The sequence below is a fragment of the Diceros bicornis genome, chromosome 5 (assembly GCF_020826845.1).
Source record: "Diceros bicornis minor isolate mBicDic1 chromosome 5, mDicBic1.mat.cur, whole genome shotgun sequence".
Taxonomy (NCBI): Eukaryota; Metazoa; Chordata; class Mammalia; order Perissodactyla; family Rhinocerotidae; genus Diceros; species Diceros bicornis.
The window spans coordinates 48,656,558-48,669,776 of NC_080744.1; the positions used below are offsets into that span (position 1 = coordinate 48,656,558).

Sequence of the window (13,219 nt, forward strand, 5' to 3'; positions counted from 1 at the left end):
AAAGAACCAGTCATACACGATGTAATAAGCGTATTGCTTGTGAGAAGCTGAGTTTGTTCACTATGATTTCTAAAAAGTGAAGGTTGTGAGTATGCTTAAACAGTCAAGTAAAAAAATTGCTTTTCAGGCTCTGATTTGTGCATCTGTTTATGAGAAAATATATCTCTAGGCCCTGAAATTGCATAATGGGTGCAAATTCAATGCTGGTATGAAAATTATCTTTGGTGTTAGCAAATAGGATCACTGGTTATTTTTCAAAAAACCATTATGAGGGGAATATTAAAAATGTAGTAATATTCTTTGAGCCTGTGTCTACACAGTACTAAAATAATTGGTTGAAAATTTAAAATGCAGTTGGATAAATTTGAGGGAGTAATATAGTAAAAACCAAAAAAACCATGGTTGTCTGAATTCAACTTTCGTTTTTCCTGGGGTATTGAATTTGGTAAGATCATGTGTAGACACAGCCTGTATTTCCCTGCATTTAAAATTCTCATGTTTTAAATAAATAAGGCTTTCCTCCCTCCTAAATTATAAATACATTATATAGCTGTACCCCTGGCCCTCTCCATTCCTGGAGAGAGAGAAAAAGTTAATCAGGTTTTTCCTTTTTGTTTATGTCATTGACAAGATTATATTTTCAGCAAATCTCGAAGGGTGGCCATTTAAATGGTCTCTTTTAATAGCTGAATTATAATTGTGCCATATTTAGAAGAGAAAATTTTAAGCTGGAATTTGGGGTGAGATAAAAAAAAAATACGAAGACAAAATGTGTCAAGGCAAATGTGCCATTGCATCAAAGGAGAAGGATGTGTTGGTTTCTTTTTCTCATTCTATAGCCAACAGGAAGGAGACCCAGATGGCTTGTTGGTTTGGCCTCCTCCCTCCAGGTGCCTGCCTCTTCTAGACCTAGACAAGATGCTGAGATTTGATCCTAAGGAGCTAGGTTTTGTGTCAAGATGGTTTAATTTTTTTTCTTTACTGTTTTAGTGAATCTCAATAAACAACTTATTGTTGAGCTAACATTTAATTTTATATTTCTAGTTAGGTGTGGTAATTAACCAAGAGTATCCAATTCTTGACCTAATAGTACAAAAGGCATCCACTTATATGAGTTACAATTCAACTGAATTCAGAGAATTTTTCTGGGAATCAAGTGATTCAGTCGGTTACTACTATTACAACTATGTTATTATTATTATTTTTTTGCCTTGATTTCTATAGCCCTGGTTAAGTGATTTGAAAAAAATGGAAATTTAAATGTCGTATTTGGAAGCTCAGGTCTAGTTTTTTGTCTGTCCCTGGTAGAGAGTGGAATCTATGTTATAAAATTTCCAGCTTAATGCAGTAGCAAGAAAGAATGTAGTATGCTTTAGAGGCTATGCTTAGTGAAATAAATAGCTTAATACCTATAGAACCCAACGTCTTGTCTTTCACTAGAACTCTGGATTTTTCTATGCAGTTCCACCAACTCTGCCATTTCTTGGTTGCACCTGCTATTTTTGTTGATGTCCAAGTCATAAAATCTGGGATAGGCAATAAAATCAGTTAATTACATTTTAAGGGTGATTACAAATACTGTATAATTAATTTTAATAATAATGTTGGTATACTCACTTGGTGTATTTGTAAAGTATTTTAAAAAGGTATTTTTAAATACCTTTTGCATAAAGCAAATTTAAGTCAAATTAACCTAAGTATGGAATTCTTTATTCATTGGTCTTTTACCAAAAAGCATTACTTTGAACAAATTTTCTAATTTAGTTACCTGCCCTGTTAAACTTAGTTGTCCAGTTTATAAATGGGGTCCTACTTTGGAAGAATCCCCAGGTTTTCTCAGCTCTGAACAGATTGTGGAATCATGTCTATGTCTACCTATGTGACATTTATGGATCCCGAAAGGGAGTGTGCCATCTGGATGTACATGTATTCTGCAGCGACCTCTCTGTTATGATATTAATTGCTTCCCTGAAGCTACATTCTTTCTTGCCAGTTCTGAAAACTAATATTTCAAATGCTTCAAGAGTCATAAATAATAGTCATGATTCTATGTGGCATGTGTATTACAGCTAGATCAGTTCATACGTATAACTTTACATAGTATCTTGTGTAAAAATAGCTTTGGTTATTAAAATCATTGCAATAAAATACCTGCACTATAATATTAAGTGTGTTCTTTGGTACCTAGGTGATTTTTTTTTTAATGGATGGACTCTTGTTTCATTTCTTAAAAAATATCTGAACATTCCTTAACAAACAAAGAGAATGCACTGGTTTAGGTGTCATTCAAATTTCCTTTGCTGGGTTTGAATCTGCATTTAGGTTGCAGGCCTGGCAGGTTCAAACACTAGGCTAGGTGAGTGAAACCACACTCCTAATCCAATGAACTCAGACAACCCCACACTGTGTTGGTTGCACTCCTACAGCACAACCCTTCCTGAAGACCAGCCCTGCCTAAGTCCCTAACCACTGGTGGTGTGTGTGTGTGTGCGTGTGCACACACAGTACTGAGACACCATACACCTTCGTGGCGCGGTGGAACAGATGAGAAAGTTCGATCTTAAAAGATGTCCACTCAATGGCTCAAAACCACTATGCTCCAAACCACAAAACAGCCAAGCACAGCGAGAATGATCATGGATTGAAGGTGTGAGATCCAGTGGTGTTTTCCCACTCATCATGTTTCTTGCCAAGTCGTCGCCCCGCTGACGTGTGTGTCTCCGAACAAAGTCAGAATGCAGGTGAGCTCAGTCTTTGGTTTCTTTGGACTATAAATAACACTTTTTTTTTCTTCAAATATTTCTAAGTATAAACCTGCTATCTTGAGGTCCTGGTCTTTTAAAAATTTTTTTTATTTAAAGCTTTTCCACCGAGGTTTTAGTTCGTGGTTATTCCTTCATGCTTTGGTACAAGTGCTTGATGAAGAAGATGAGTTGCCTGAATTGGCGCTGCCCTCGTCCTGCCACTTGTCCAGACTCCTCCTCCTCGCGTTCATGAAGAAGTTGCTGACGGTGCTCAGCTCCAACCCCAGCTGCTGGGAAATGGTGATTTGTAATTCTTTGGATGGACGCTTATTTTCCTTGAATATTGCATGTAGAGTTCGACGCTGGACATCTGTGAAGACCAACCTGGGCTTTTTGGGTGTGTTGCCTCTATCCTTCCCGTGTTCTTGCTCTTTCCTTTTGCATGCTGCAAAGAAACACAGAGGATGTTAGAACAAACTGCCTGGGAGAATCAAGAGAAAGGCAGAGCCAATAGAACTTGTTAGTCATCCCTCATGCCCGCTTTCTGTCTGCTGACCTCTGATTTCAGCGCCAGGGTGGGCAGGGAGGGAAGTGTAATAAAAGGATGGAGGATGAGGAGGAGATGGAGTACCGTGGGCCCTGGGCTGGGACCTGGCTTTGACAAGCATCGGAATTTTGTCTGTGGTAAATCAATTAACCCCACCTGGGCCTCAGATTCCTCATAGCAGAATGTAGGTTCCGGCGAAACGACCTTATTGTTTGAATTTTTATATCACCATCTGCAAAATGGATGTGAGAATACCTACCTTGCTGGGTTGTGGTAAGGATATGTGAAATAGTAAATGTAAGAGTTTCTGTTAACTGAAGTGCTTTACAAATGTAAAATCTGATTAGCTAGAAGTGGGTGTAGCCTTCAAAGGGTTTATAGTCTGCTGTTGGTAGAATAGTAAGAGTGTGAGACTCTAAAAACCAAATAAGAAATTGCATTTGTCTCTCTTCGGATATTTTTTGTTTTCCAGAAAACTCTGTATGTAAGAAAAGTCTGCATATAGTGTCCTTCCATGCCCATCAAACAGTCTTCCGCTGACTCTTTAGTGGAACCGGGACTTGGAGGCGTGAAGCCGGCTTCCTCACCTTGGGGCCAAACCTGTCAAGTTAGCTGTGTTTGCCTTTGGGGTCTCTCTGTGTCTCCTTTTTGTTCTTTGTGAAAGTTTTGCTCTTGGAGCCCCCTCTTCCCTCACCTCATCTCCCACTGAGAAGGCCCATTCCCTGCTCGTGCCTTGTGTTCCTGGGTCCTGGGCTGCTAGAGGTATTATGGTGCATCATCATCACAACACGGCCCTCACGCCCCCAGGGCTTGGTGCCAGGTCAGGGTCTCTCCTCAGCTCAGATGCCATACTCCCCTTTCTAGCCTGATGTAGCTCACTGGCTTCCACCTGCGAGAGGGGAACTAAGGGCTGCGTTGCTAACAACACCCTCCCCTTCCCCTCATCTCCACCATCATCCCTACAGCCATCCCCAAAGAACCATATAACCCAAGTAAAAGCAGTCCTCTGGTTATGTGAATGCAACTTTAAGACAAGGCTCCTATGCCCTGACTCCAATCAGACTGCTGCCTCTTGGCCCCCCTAGGCGTTCTGGAGCGGCCACTGCTATCTTCTTATCTGGCTGGCTACATTCTGGCATGTGCTCCAACCATAGTGAAAGGCAGATGGGGCATCTTCCTGGTGGAAGTAGGGACTGTTGCTCTTTCATATCTCCTCAGACCTCCAGTTGGCTGCCCTGCCTATTGCTATTTCCTGCTCCACCTCCTGCCTCTCTACATTCCAGGTTCTTAGTTCCTCACTAGATGGTTCACCAGCTCTCTAGATGCCGCCTTTGCTCCCCGGGTAGTGCTGCTCCCCTGCCTGCCCCTAGCTTTCATTCCTAGCTGTCCCGATCCTGGATTTCAGAGTTCCCCCAAGGCCTTCGGTGCCCAGGAATCAGATCAGCTGAAAAGCTAATGGGTGAAGGCTGAAGAAGTCACCAGTCTTTGGAGTCCAATCTAGGGGTCTCCAAATTTTTTAAAGATGTGCTACTTAGTAAAAATGTTTTGAGTGTATACTCTCATTTGTTTATAAATTATATATATGTTATTGTATTACTATATTTTGGACATTACAAAGCATTCATAAAATAAAAATAAATGGACATAGAAATTCTCTTCCACAGACGCATCAGCTTCCCATGTTGTAGAGTGCATTCACCCCACTCACAGGACCAGTGGTCCAACCATTAGGAAAAATAAAGGTAAGAATTTCAGAATGGACATGAAAGGAAACCTCAGTCATAAAAGAGAGATTTTTAGGCAAGTCAGGCCTTATGGTACCTTTTATAACATATCCCATAGGTCATTGGCTATGCCCCTTGCCCAACATGAGGGGCAGCATCAACATAATGAGAAGTATTTATTTGATGCCCAATGCCCTCAAAGTGTTGAGCTATATATACTGAACCAGATGAGATTCTCCAAATAGAGTCTCTCCCCCCAGGGACCTACGGCCCTCACTGAGCAACTAGATTAAGTCCCTGAAAAGACAGCTGACTCCACTGAAGTCAACTTCAGTTAGTTTGAGACAGCCCAAGTAGACACAGCTTTATACAATACTCATTGAAATGGCTGATTGATTCATTCATTCACATTCAAAAGTGAATATAACACAGGCTTTGCTCTTAAAGAGGTCAGTCTAGTGGTCACATAAGAAAATAACTACAAGAGTATAAAAAGAGTATACAGGATATTAGCTCTGCTTGAGGATATTAAGGAAGGCATTGCAGAGGAGGGGGTGCTTACACTGGGCCGTAAAGGATGAATAGGAGTTTCCTAGTGAGAGAAGTGGGGAAAACTCATTTCCAGCAGGGGGAGCAGTGTTTGTAAAGGATTGATAAGTATAGTAGATTGGCGGTAGTGGGGCAAGAGTGTGTGCAAGGAAGAAAGCTGTGGGAGACAAGGCTTCACAGGTAGACAGAGACCAGATTTGAATTATCTTGTAGGCAAGGAGGAATTATTGAAAGGTCTTGAGTAAGGGTGTTGTGTGATTAAATTTGGGTTTAGAAAACTCCGCTGATGGTGTTGTGGGGCATGAATTGGAAAGCAGCAAGATTAGGGATGAGGATGCTGTGGTATACCACTTGGATCCCCCCTCAGGACTAAGGCACTTATTCCTCCACTTGCTGTAAGAGTTGGGGGCTGGTAGCTCTCAGCTGAGGTCCATTCTGGGGATTACCCTTGGCCAAAGGTTATGCCACCCTGGGGTGGGGTGGGGTGGGGGGCTTCCCACATCCAGTGGGGGTGGGAGGGGTAAGGAATGGAGGCTGAAGAGTGTGGGAATGTGTTGGTTTAAGGCCCCGACGCCCCAACACTTTGCAGCAAGTTGCAACAACTCTGAAGGGTCATCCAGTTCCAGAGCATTCCATAAGATTGGTTGAGGCTATTCTCACAACTACATCAAAAGTTCAACTTCTCCCTCTGCCTGGGCTGACTGCCTCCACTCCTCGCACTGGGGTTATGCTCCATAGTTCTCTCCAATAACCTTCCTGCATGCAAGTCTCAGAAACCCAGAGTCTGTTTCCCAAAAACCTGACCTAAGATAGAAGCCAATTAGAAAACCACTATAGTGAGGACCCCAAATTAGATGATGGCAGTTGAGAGTGGAAAATAGGGAGCAAATTCAAGAGCTTCTTGGAAAGTAGAATCAGGAAGACTTAATGACAGCTTGGTTGGGAGGGTCAAGTTCAGAACATCTCCCAGGTTTCTGGTTGGATGGTAGTAATGGGGCCATTAGGGGATGCAGATGGAGAAATGAGTTTTAAGAGGGCAGTAATCACTTCTATGTGGGACAAATTGCATTTGAAGTGCTTGTTGGACATTCTGTTAAAGATCTCCAATAGGTGGTTGTCCAGCAGACAGCAGGAAATATGGGGTCTGGAGCTCAGGGGAGAGATCTGGGCTAAGAATATAGACTGGGAAGTCATTAGGCCTCTAGATGGTAAATTGCACAGAACACATACCTATGGAAAGTAAATAAGTATTGGGTGCAGACTCAACTTATTTATTACTCAAAAGGCAGAGCTAAGGGAAATTGCAAAGAGATGTCCATTTTCCACCTAACCAGGATGAATGTTTGAATGACTTTAATCTGGTCCTCAGCATTTGGCAGGACTGCATGGGCTGAAACTACTCTCGAGCCAGAATTTTCCATATGCTGTCAGAGGAATGATACTGTCTCAAACAGGGGTTCCTTGAAAAGATGGTTTGCAAGTCAAGTACATTTAGAAAAACCTACTATGTATAGCCTCCTCCTCAAAATTCATAATATATGTTAGCACATGTACAGTCATGTGTCACTTAATGATGGGAGTCTATTCTGCAAAATGCGTTGTTAGGTGATTTTGTTGTTGTGTGAACATCCTAGAGTGTACTTACACAAACCTAGATGGTATAGACTACTACACACCTAGGCTATATGGTACTAATCTTATGGGATCACCGTCGTATACGTGGTCTACTGTTGACCAAAATGTTGTCAGGCAGTGCATGACCGTAATTCTGTTTCCCAAATTTATCTAAGCTCAGAACTGTTCTGTTTGTTTGGGACTGTCTATTAAAGTCTCATACAACACTAATGTTGGGGAAACACAGTTTGGAAATTCTTTCCCCGAGATCTCAAGCGTTGTAGATGTGACAATGTCAGAACATGGGAAGTGAGATTCTCCCAGAGCAGGGAGCCTGGCTGACTCATTCTGTGTCTCTGGGGCATTCCGGCATAGTGCCTGGCTATAAGGGGAGCTCACTACCTGTGTGGGTAGTGACTAAATGCATGTGGTATATCTTGAGAGAACTCTGTGCAGAAGTTGAAGTTGCTGAATAAGAAAGCAGAGATATCAGTAGAATGCAGAGTGGAATAAAGTTTGTTGAGGGTCACTGGGTGGCCTCAACAAGGAGACTAGGAAAAGCAACCCACATAAATAAAATCCTGCTTCTAGAAGGTTGTACAGAATTGTAGTTGTTAGAATTGGTAAGAGAATATGAATGAGAGTAATGCTTTGGAATTTCCATGGAATTCATGTCAGGGTAGAGATTACTCATTATAAGGTAGGAAACTACCAACTAGAGGTCATGCAAGTCCACACAAGTGTGCAAGGGAGAGGGAGTAAGGGAGTGTGAGTGGAGCATGACAAGAGGTACTGAGGCTTAGGGAAGAGTACTGCGTGTGTTTTATGTGAAAGTTATACTTTTTGTTGGGGTGTACAGTTTCTGTTAAAAATAGAGAAGTATTGGTGCCTGCCTGTTAGTGTAGTGGTTAAGTTTGCGCATTCCGCTTTGGCAGCCTGCGGTTCGCTGGTTCAGATCCTGGGGGTGGACCTACTCACTGCTCATCAAGCCCTGCTGAGGTGGCGTCCCATATAGAAGAGCTACAGGTCTACAACTGTGATATACAACTAGGTACTGGGGCTTTGGGGAGAAAAAAGAGAAAGATTGGCAACAGATGTTAGCGCAGGGCCAATCTCCCTCGGAAAAAAAAAAGAAAAAAAAATAGAGAAGTATTTATCATAGAACTGGATTAAAGGGAAGGGGATTCCTATTGTTTGTGAAAGGTAGTACTGAAGAGGAAGATGACCTGTCATGAGTTGCCTCCATGAAGGCGGGCAAGCAGATATATTTGCAGAATGCAGTGGCAAAGTGTCATGGGGGCTGTCTCAGACAGGTGACTTCAATCTTCTCCATGGGTGAGGTCACCCACATTCGGTTCTACGTGGGAGGTAGAAATAGCAGATGGTAAAAGGCAGAGCATGACTTTGTGCACCAAAAGAATAAAAGATTATAAGGAATTAAAAAAAAAAAGGCAATGCATGAGGACGTAGGCAAAGGACAGAGGCTTTCATTTCAGGCAGGCCTGGGGCCCATGCTTTGGCCACAGTCAGCAAGAAAGAGCCAGTGTATTCCAGGAAATATGAATTCTGCAGGATGTTGAAAGGTATTCCATGAACAATGAGTTTTGAGGCCAGTTTGGGAAATGCTGAGTTAATTAATGATTAAACAAGCTAATGTAGGACTTTTCAGAGCCTTTAATGTGCTAATGTGCACTGATAACTTTCTAGCTTATGGAGTCTCCCAAACTTGTGTGTTTAAGGAACTCTTTATTCAGGGAATTTCTCTCAGGAATGACATTGCTTAGAACAGTGTTTCTCAAAGTGTGGCTGTCAGACCCATGCTGGTCTGTGAACTGTTACTGACCTGCAGCAAGATCAGTACAGAAAATTGAGAAAAAGTAATTAGAAATTTTTATGGTAGGTTGATATTGCTGCAACGAATTGCAACACATGCAATTCACGTGTGTGATTATTGTCCTGGTAATACATTTTTTGTTGTATTATCAAAACTATTGGTCCAGGACAAATGGAAATTAGAAACAAACAGCTAGTCCTTCACAATATAGAGTTTAAGAAGCCCTGTCTTAGAACACACTTTATAAAACATGGTATACAGCAAGATCCTAGAATCAGCTGTCAGCCAAGCATTTTCCTGATTTGATGACACAAAGGACTTTACAACATCGAAACTGCTGATCGAGCTATGCAAATGTCCGCCAGGAATTTGTCTCGGAATACCTAGGCACAGACGCATTGGCCTGGGAGACACTTATAAAGCCAGAAGGATTCATAATACAACTTCTTAGATGAACCTGGGCTCAGAAGAGACAAGCTCAAGTCCTAGTTCTGCGACCACTGATGTGTTGTGGGGCAAGTCCCTCACCCTCTTTGAGCCTTAGTTTACCCAGTTGCAAAATAGAGGACAAGGCCTTCTTTCCTTACAAGATTGTAATAGGAATTCAATAAGGTATGTTGAAGCAATTGTTAAAACTAAAAACCCTTATGGAATATTCTAGATGTTTGCAAATTAACTTTCTGATCCTTCCTTCCTTCTTTAGTCAAGATGCAAGAATAAACATTGAATTTACACAGCAGGCTTGAATCTTTGCTGTCTCCAGCCTGTGGTATGAAGTTGGACACATCACTTGATCTCTTTTCCTCATCCTCTAAATGAGCAGACTGCGTTCTAAGCCCCTTGTGGGCTCGAAAGCCCTGGAAGTCAATGAACGCATGGCTGCAGTGTCTCTCCTGGTTTCCAAAGTCTATTATTATCTCAGTTAAAAAATGTCCAAGGCAACCTTACTCTGTCATTTAGAATATATCACCACTCTGCTGACTTTTCCATTGCATCTTCTCCATCCTTATGGCTTCTCAAAAACAGCAGGTAATGGCTATGCAGGGACATCAGCCAGTCCTGCAAATCGTCCAGACCCACCTTCATCTGAATGAAGGTGATAGAACATAAACTCACAGTTTTTTTGACCTCATGAGCTTAGAGATTAAAATAACCACCGCCACCACCACCACAGGCCAACAGTAATGCACTTACCCTCCTAGACTCTAAGCCATTCAACAATACGTACTTTATATTTTTACTGAGTTTCTACTTTTCATTAAAATTGTAGGACAATTTGTTTAACTTGCTTCCTGAGGTTTTTGGTATATTTGTCCCAGTGTAGGCTGCTTCACATAGGATGGAACTGTGGATTAGAATAGGCTGGCTTCTTGGTGGCAGTAGAGCTGTGTATGTTCCAATGTGAACCTTCTGAAGGCTGCGGAAGAGCCCAAGGTCCAGCTCTAGTCAGACGGTGCTCTATATTCCTGTTCTATGAGGGAGGAAGGTTCTGTAAAACGCATTGCACTAGCTGTCAGAAGTTCTGGATTCTGGCTCTGGGTCTGTCATTAATTAGTTGAATGACAGGTTAAATCCCTTAACCAAGCTGGGTCCAGGTTCTTTAGTTGTATAATGAAAGCATTGGACTAAATAACTTACAGTCCCTTCTAAGTGCAGCTGTACGACTTGATGTGTGTAAACAGCTTTCAACATCACTCCAGGGGAAGCAGCAGGCAGTACAGAACAGGCAGGATCATTGTTTCTACATCATAAACGGGCACCTGGAGAAGTGTGAGGGTGAGCTGTTCACTCTAGGGGTGGCTGGGCCACCCTTCCAGTCCATGCCCCTCTTTTTTCAGGCTATCCACGTAGCACTACCTCCACCTTATTCCTGGCAGGCAGAGATGAGCAGAGGAGGTTGGGGAGAAGAGCACCTTCAGATGAGGTAGGAAAGGGAACAAGACCTGTGTGCTTAGTAAACAATATTATCAGGTAAGATCAGAAAATGTGACTTCATAAACTGAGTTATTCTTAGACATAATTTGTAAAATTATGTAATTTTGTAAATCTTTAGAAAATTCTAGCTTTGTTAGTTACACTAAGGAGGAGAATGGAGAAGTGTGTGTTCTTTTGTGCGGGTGGATGCACAAACAGACAAGTGAAAATCAGGGATTGACACACTTCTAAGGAGCCACAGTATCTGCTAGAATAAGATGGGAACGGAGCCAAATGAAAGGTAAACCATGTGTCTCCCGCTTTAGAGACATTATTATTATTTTGGTGAGGAAAATCAGCCCTGAGCTAACATCCGATGCCAGTCCTCCTCTTTTTTGCTGAGCAAGACTGGCCCTGGGCTAACATCTGTGCCCATGTTCCTCTACTTTATATGGGATGCCGCCACAGCATGGCTTGACTAGCGGTGCGTCGCTGTGCTCCAGGGATCCACACCTGCGAACCCCGGGCCGCGGAAGCAGAGCGCGCGCACTTAACCGCTGCACCACCGGGCCAGCCCCAGAGACATTATTTAATATTGGCAACAGCTCTGTGAGGTATCACATTTGATAGGCTAAAGGAAATTTAGGATCTTAACCTGAGGAGAGGACAATCTCAGCCTCAAAGTCTGGATGGAGAACCCTAGAGATAGGACAAAAGGATTGAGGGGGCCAGGGAAGAGCCAGGCTTGAGTGATTGAAGTCAGATTTATCTGGTAGTCTGAATCAAATGGATGGAGGGAGGAGACTGTATGCCTACAGCTTCCCCATTCCCATGCGGCTTATACCCTGTGGGTCCTTACACTGTGGCCACGTAGTGTCTCCCTCCAAACTCCCGAGTGTCTGCTGTCCTCATGTGACTGCAGGAAAGGAGAAACGCTGAGATTTCCAGGGCACCGTGAAACTGCCTTGCCACCTAAAGACAGTGTGGCATTTTAATAGGGGCCTGCTAGAGACCCAGCATCTTCACCCTAAAGGCTAATGCCACTGCTGAAAACTGCAACCCACAAGGCCAAGTGCTCTTGAGCAGTAAGCCTGTGATGTCCCAAGTCCCAAGCCTGGATTTGGAGGAGGAGAGCCAGGCACTGCCACGGCCCTCAGCTCCTATGCTGCTCCAGCGCCTCCGGGGGCAGGAGGGGTACACTGGTAAGGCAAAAGCACAGCCTAAATTCCACCCAGATTCCTGATGGGCTTGGCAGGGATATCCCTGCACACCCTGCTCAGGGGAGCTCGGGGCTTCAGGGGCAGGAAAAAAGGATAAAAAAGCAGCTGAGCCAGAACAGGCAAACTCATAGGGGCAGAAAGTAGGTTGGTGGTTGCCTATGGCTGAGCAGGTGCGGGGAAATGGGAGTGACTACTAATGGCTTTAGGGTTTCTTTTTTTGGAGGCAATGAAAGGTTCTAAAATTGATTGTGGTAATAGTTGCACTGCTCTGTGACTATACTAAAAGCCACTGAATTATATACTCTAAATGGGTAAATTGTATGGCATGTAAATTATATCTCAGTAACACTGTTTAAGAAAGAAGTAGCTGGGCACGCACACAGGGTGAGCCCTCTGCTCTTACCCCCCGCCCCCCTGTCTGCCACCGAGAGGGAACCTCTTCTGGACTGTGGCAAGGGCAAGAGGGGGTCAGCTGTTCATGTCTACTGAGCCCCCAAAGACCCTTTCTTGACAGCTGAAGCTGTTTTTCAAAGCTAACTCTACAAGACGATGTATGTGGAGAAGCAAGCACACAAATACAACAGATTTCAGTAAAACAAGATAGAGGTCAGGAGGGAGGTAAAGGGGACTATGGGCGTGACCATGGCAGGTTCCCAAGCCCATTTTACAGGCCAGTACTCACACCGTGGAGGTCAAAAGCCACAGCTTCAGGATTAGAGCTCGGACTCTAGGAGTCCTGGGTCATAATGTCACTTGCTTTGCCTTCGATTGTTTCACTGCACTGTGCATATTTTTATAAGCGGGCCCCCCCAACTGTTTTTGGAATGAGGCTGCCCTTGAGTGGCAAATTTAGATGGCACAGCACAATGTACAAACTGAAAAGCAACTCCAGTGAGTTCTAACTGATACAACCAACGGCGGCCTTTGCACAGGATGCGAATGCCTGCACAGATTGTCTGGAAACTGAGAAGCCCAGCAGAGGGAGGTGGAGCCAATACAACCTCCTGGACACAAGCTGCTTTGCTCGCGTCCCTGAGTGTGTGGGGAGCCAGAGCACCTACGGAGACGCTTCT

The 13,219-nt window shown here is 43.4% G+C and overlaps 1 protein-coding gene across 1 annotated transcript in view; it reads right to left on the reverse strand.

The window, feature by feature from the left end:
• Positions 1-1,699: 1,699 nt before the first annotated feature.
• Positions 1,700-13,219, reverse strand: part of ONECUT1 (one cut homeobox 1) — a 32,507-nt gene continuing 20,987 nt past the window's right edge. The window contains exon 2 of the mRNA XM_058541605.1: positions 1,700-3,189. Coding sequence (XP_058397588.1) covers positions 2,897-3,189 — 293 coding nt within the window. The 3' untranslated portion in view covers positions 1,700-2,896. The remainder of the gene's footprint in view (positions 3,190-13,219) is intronic.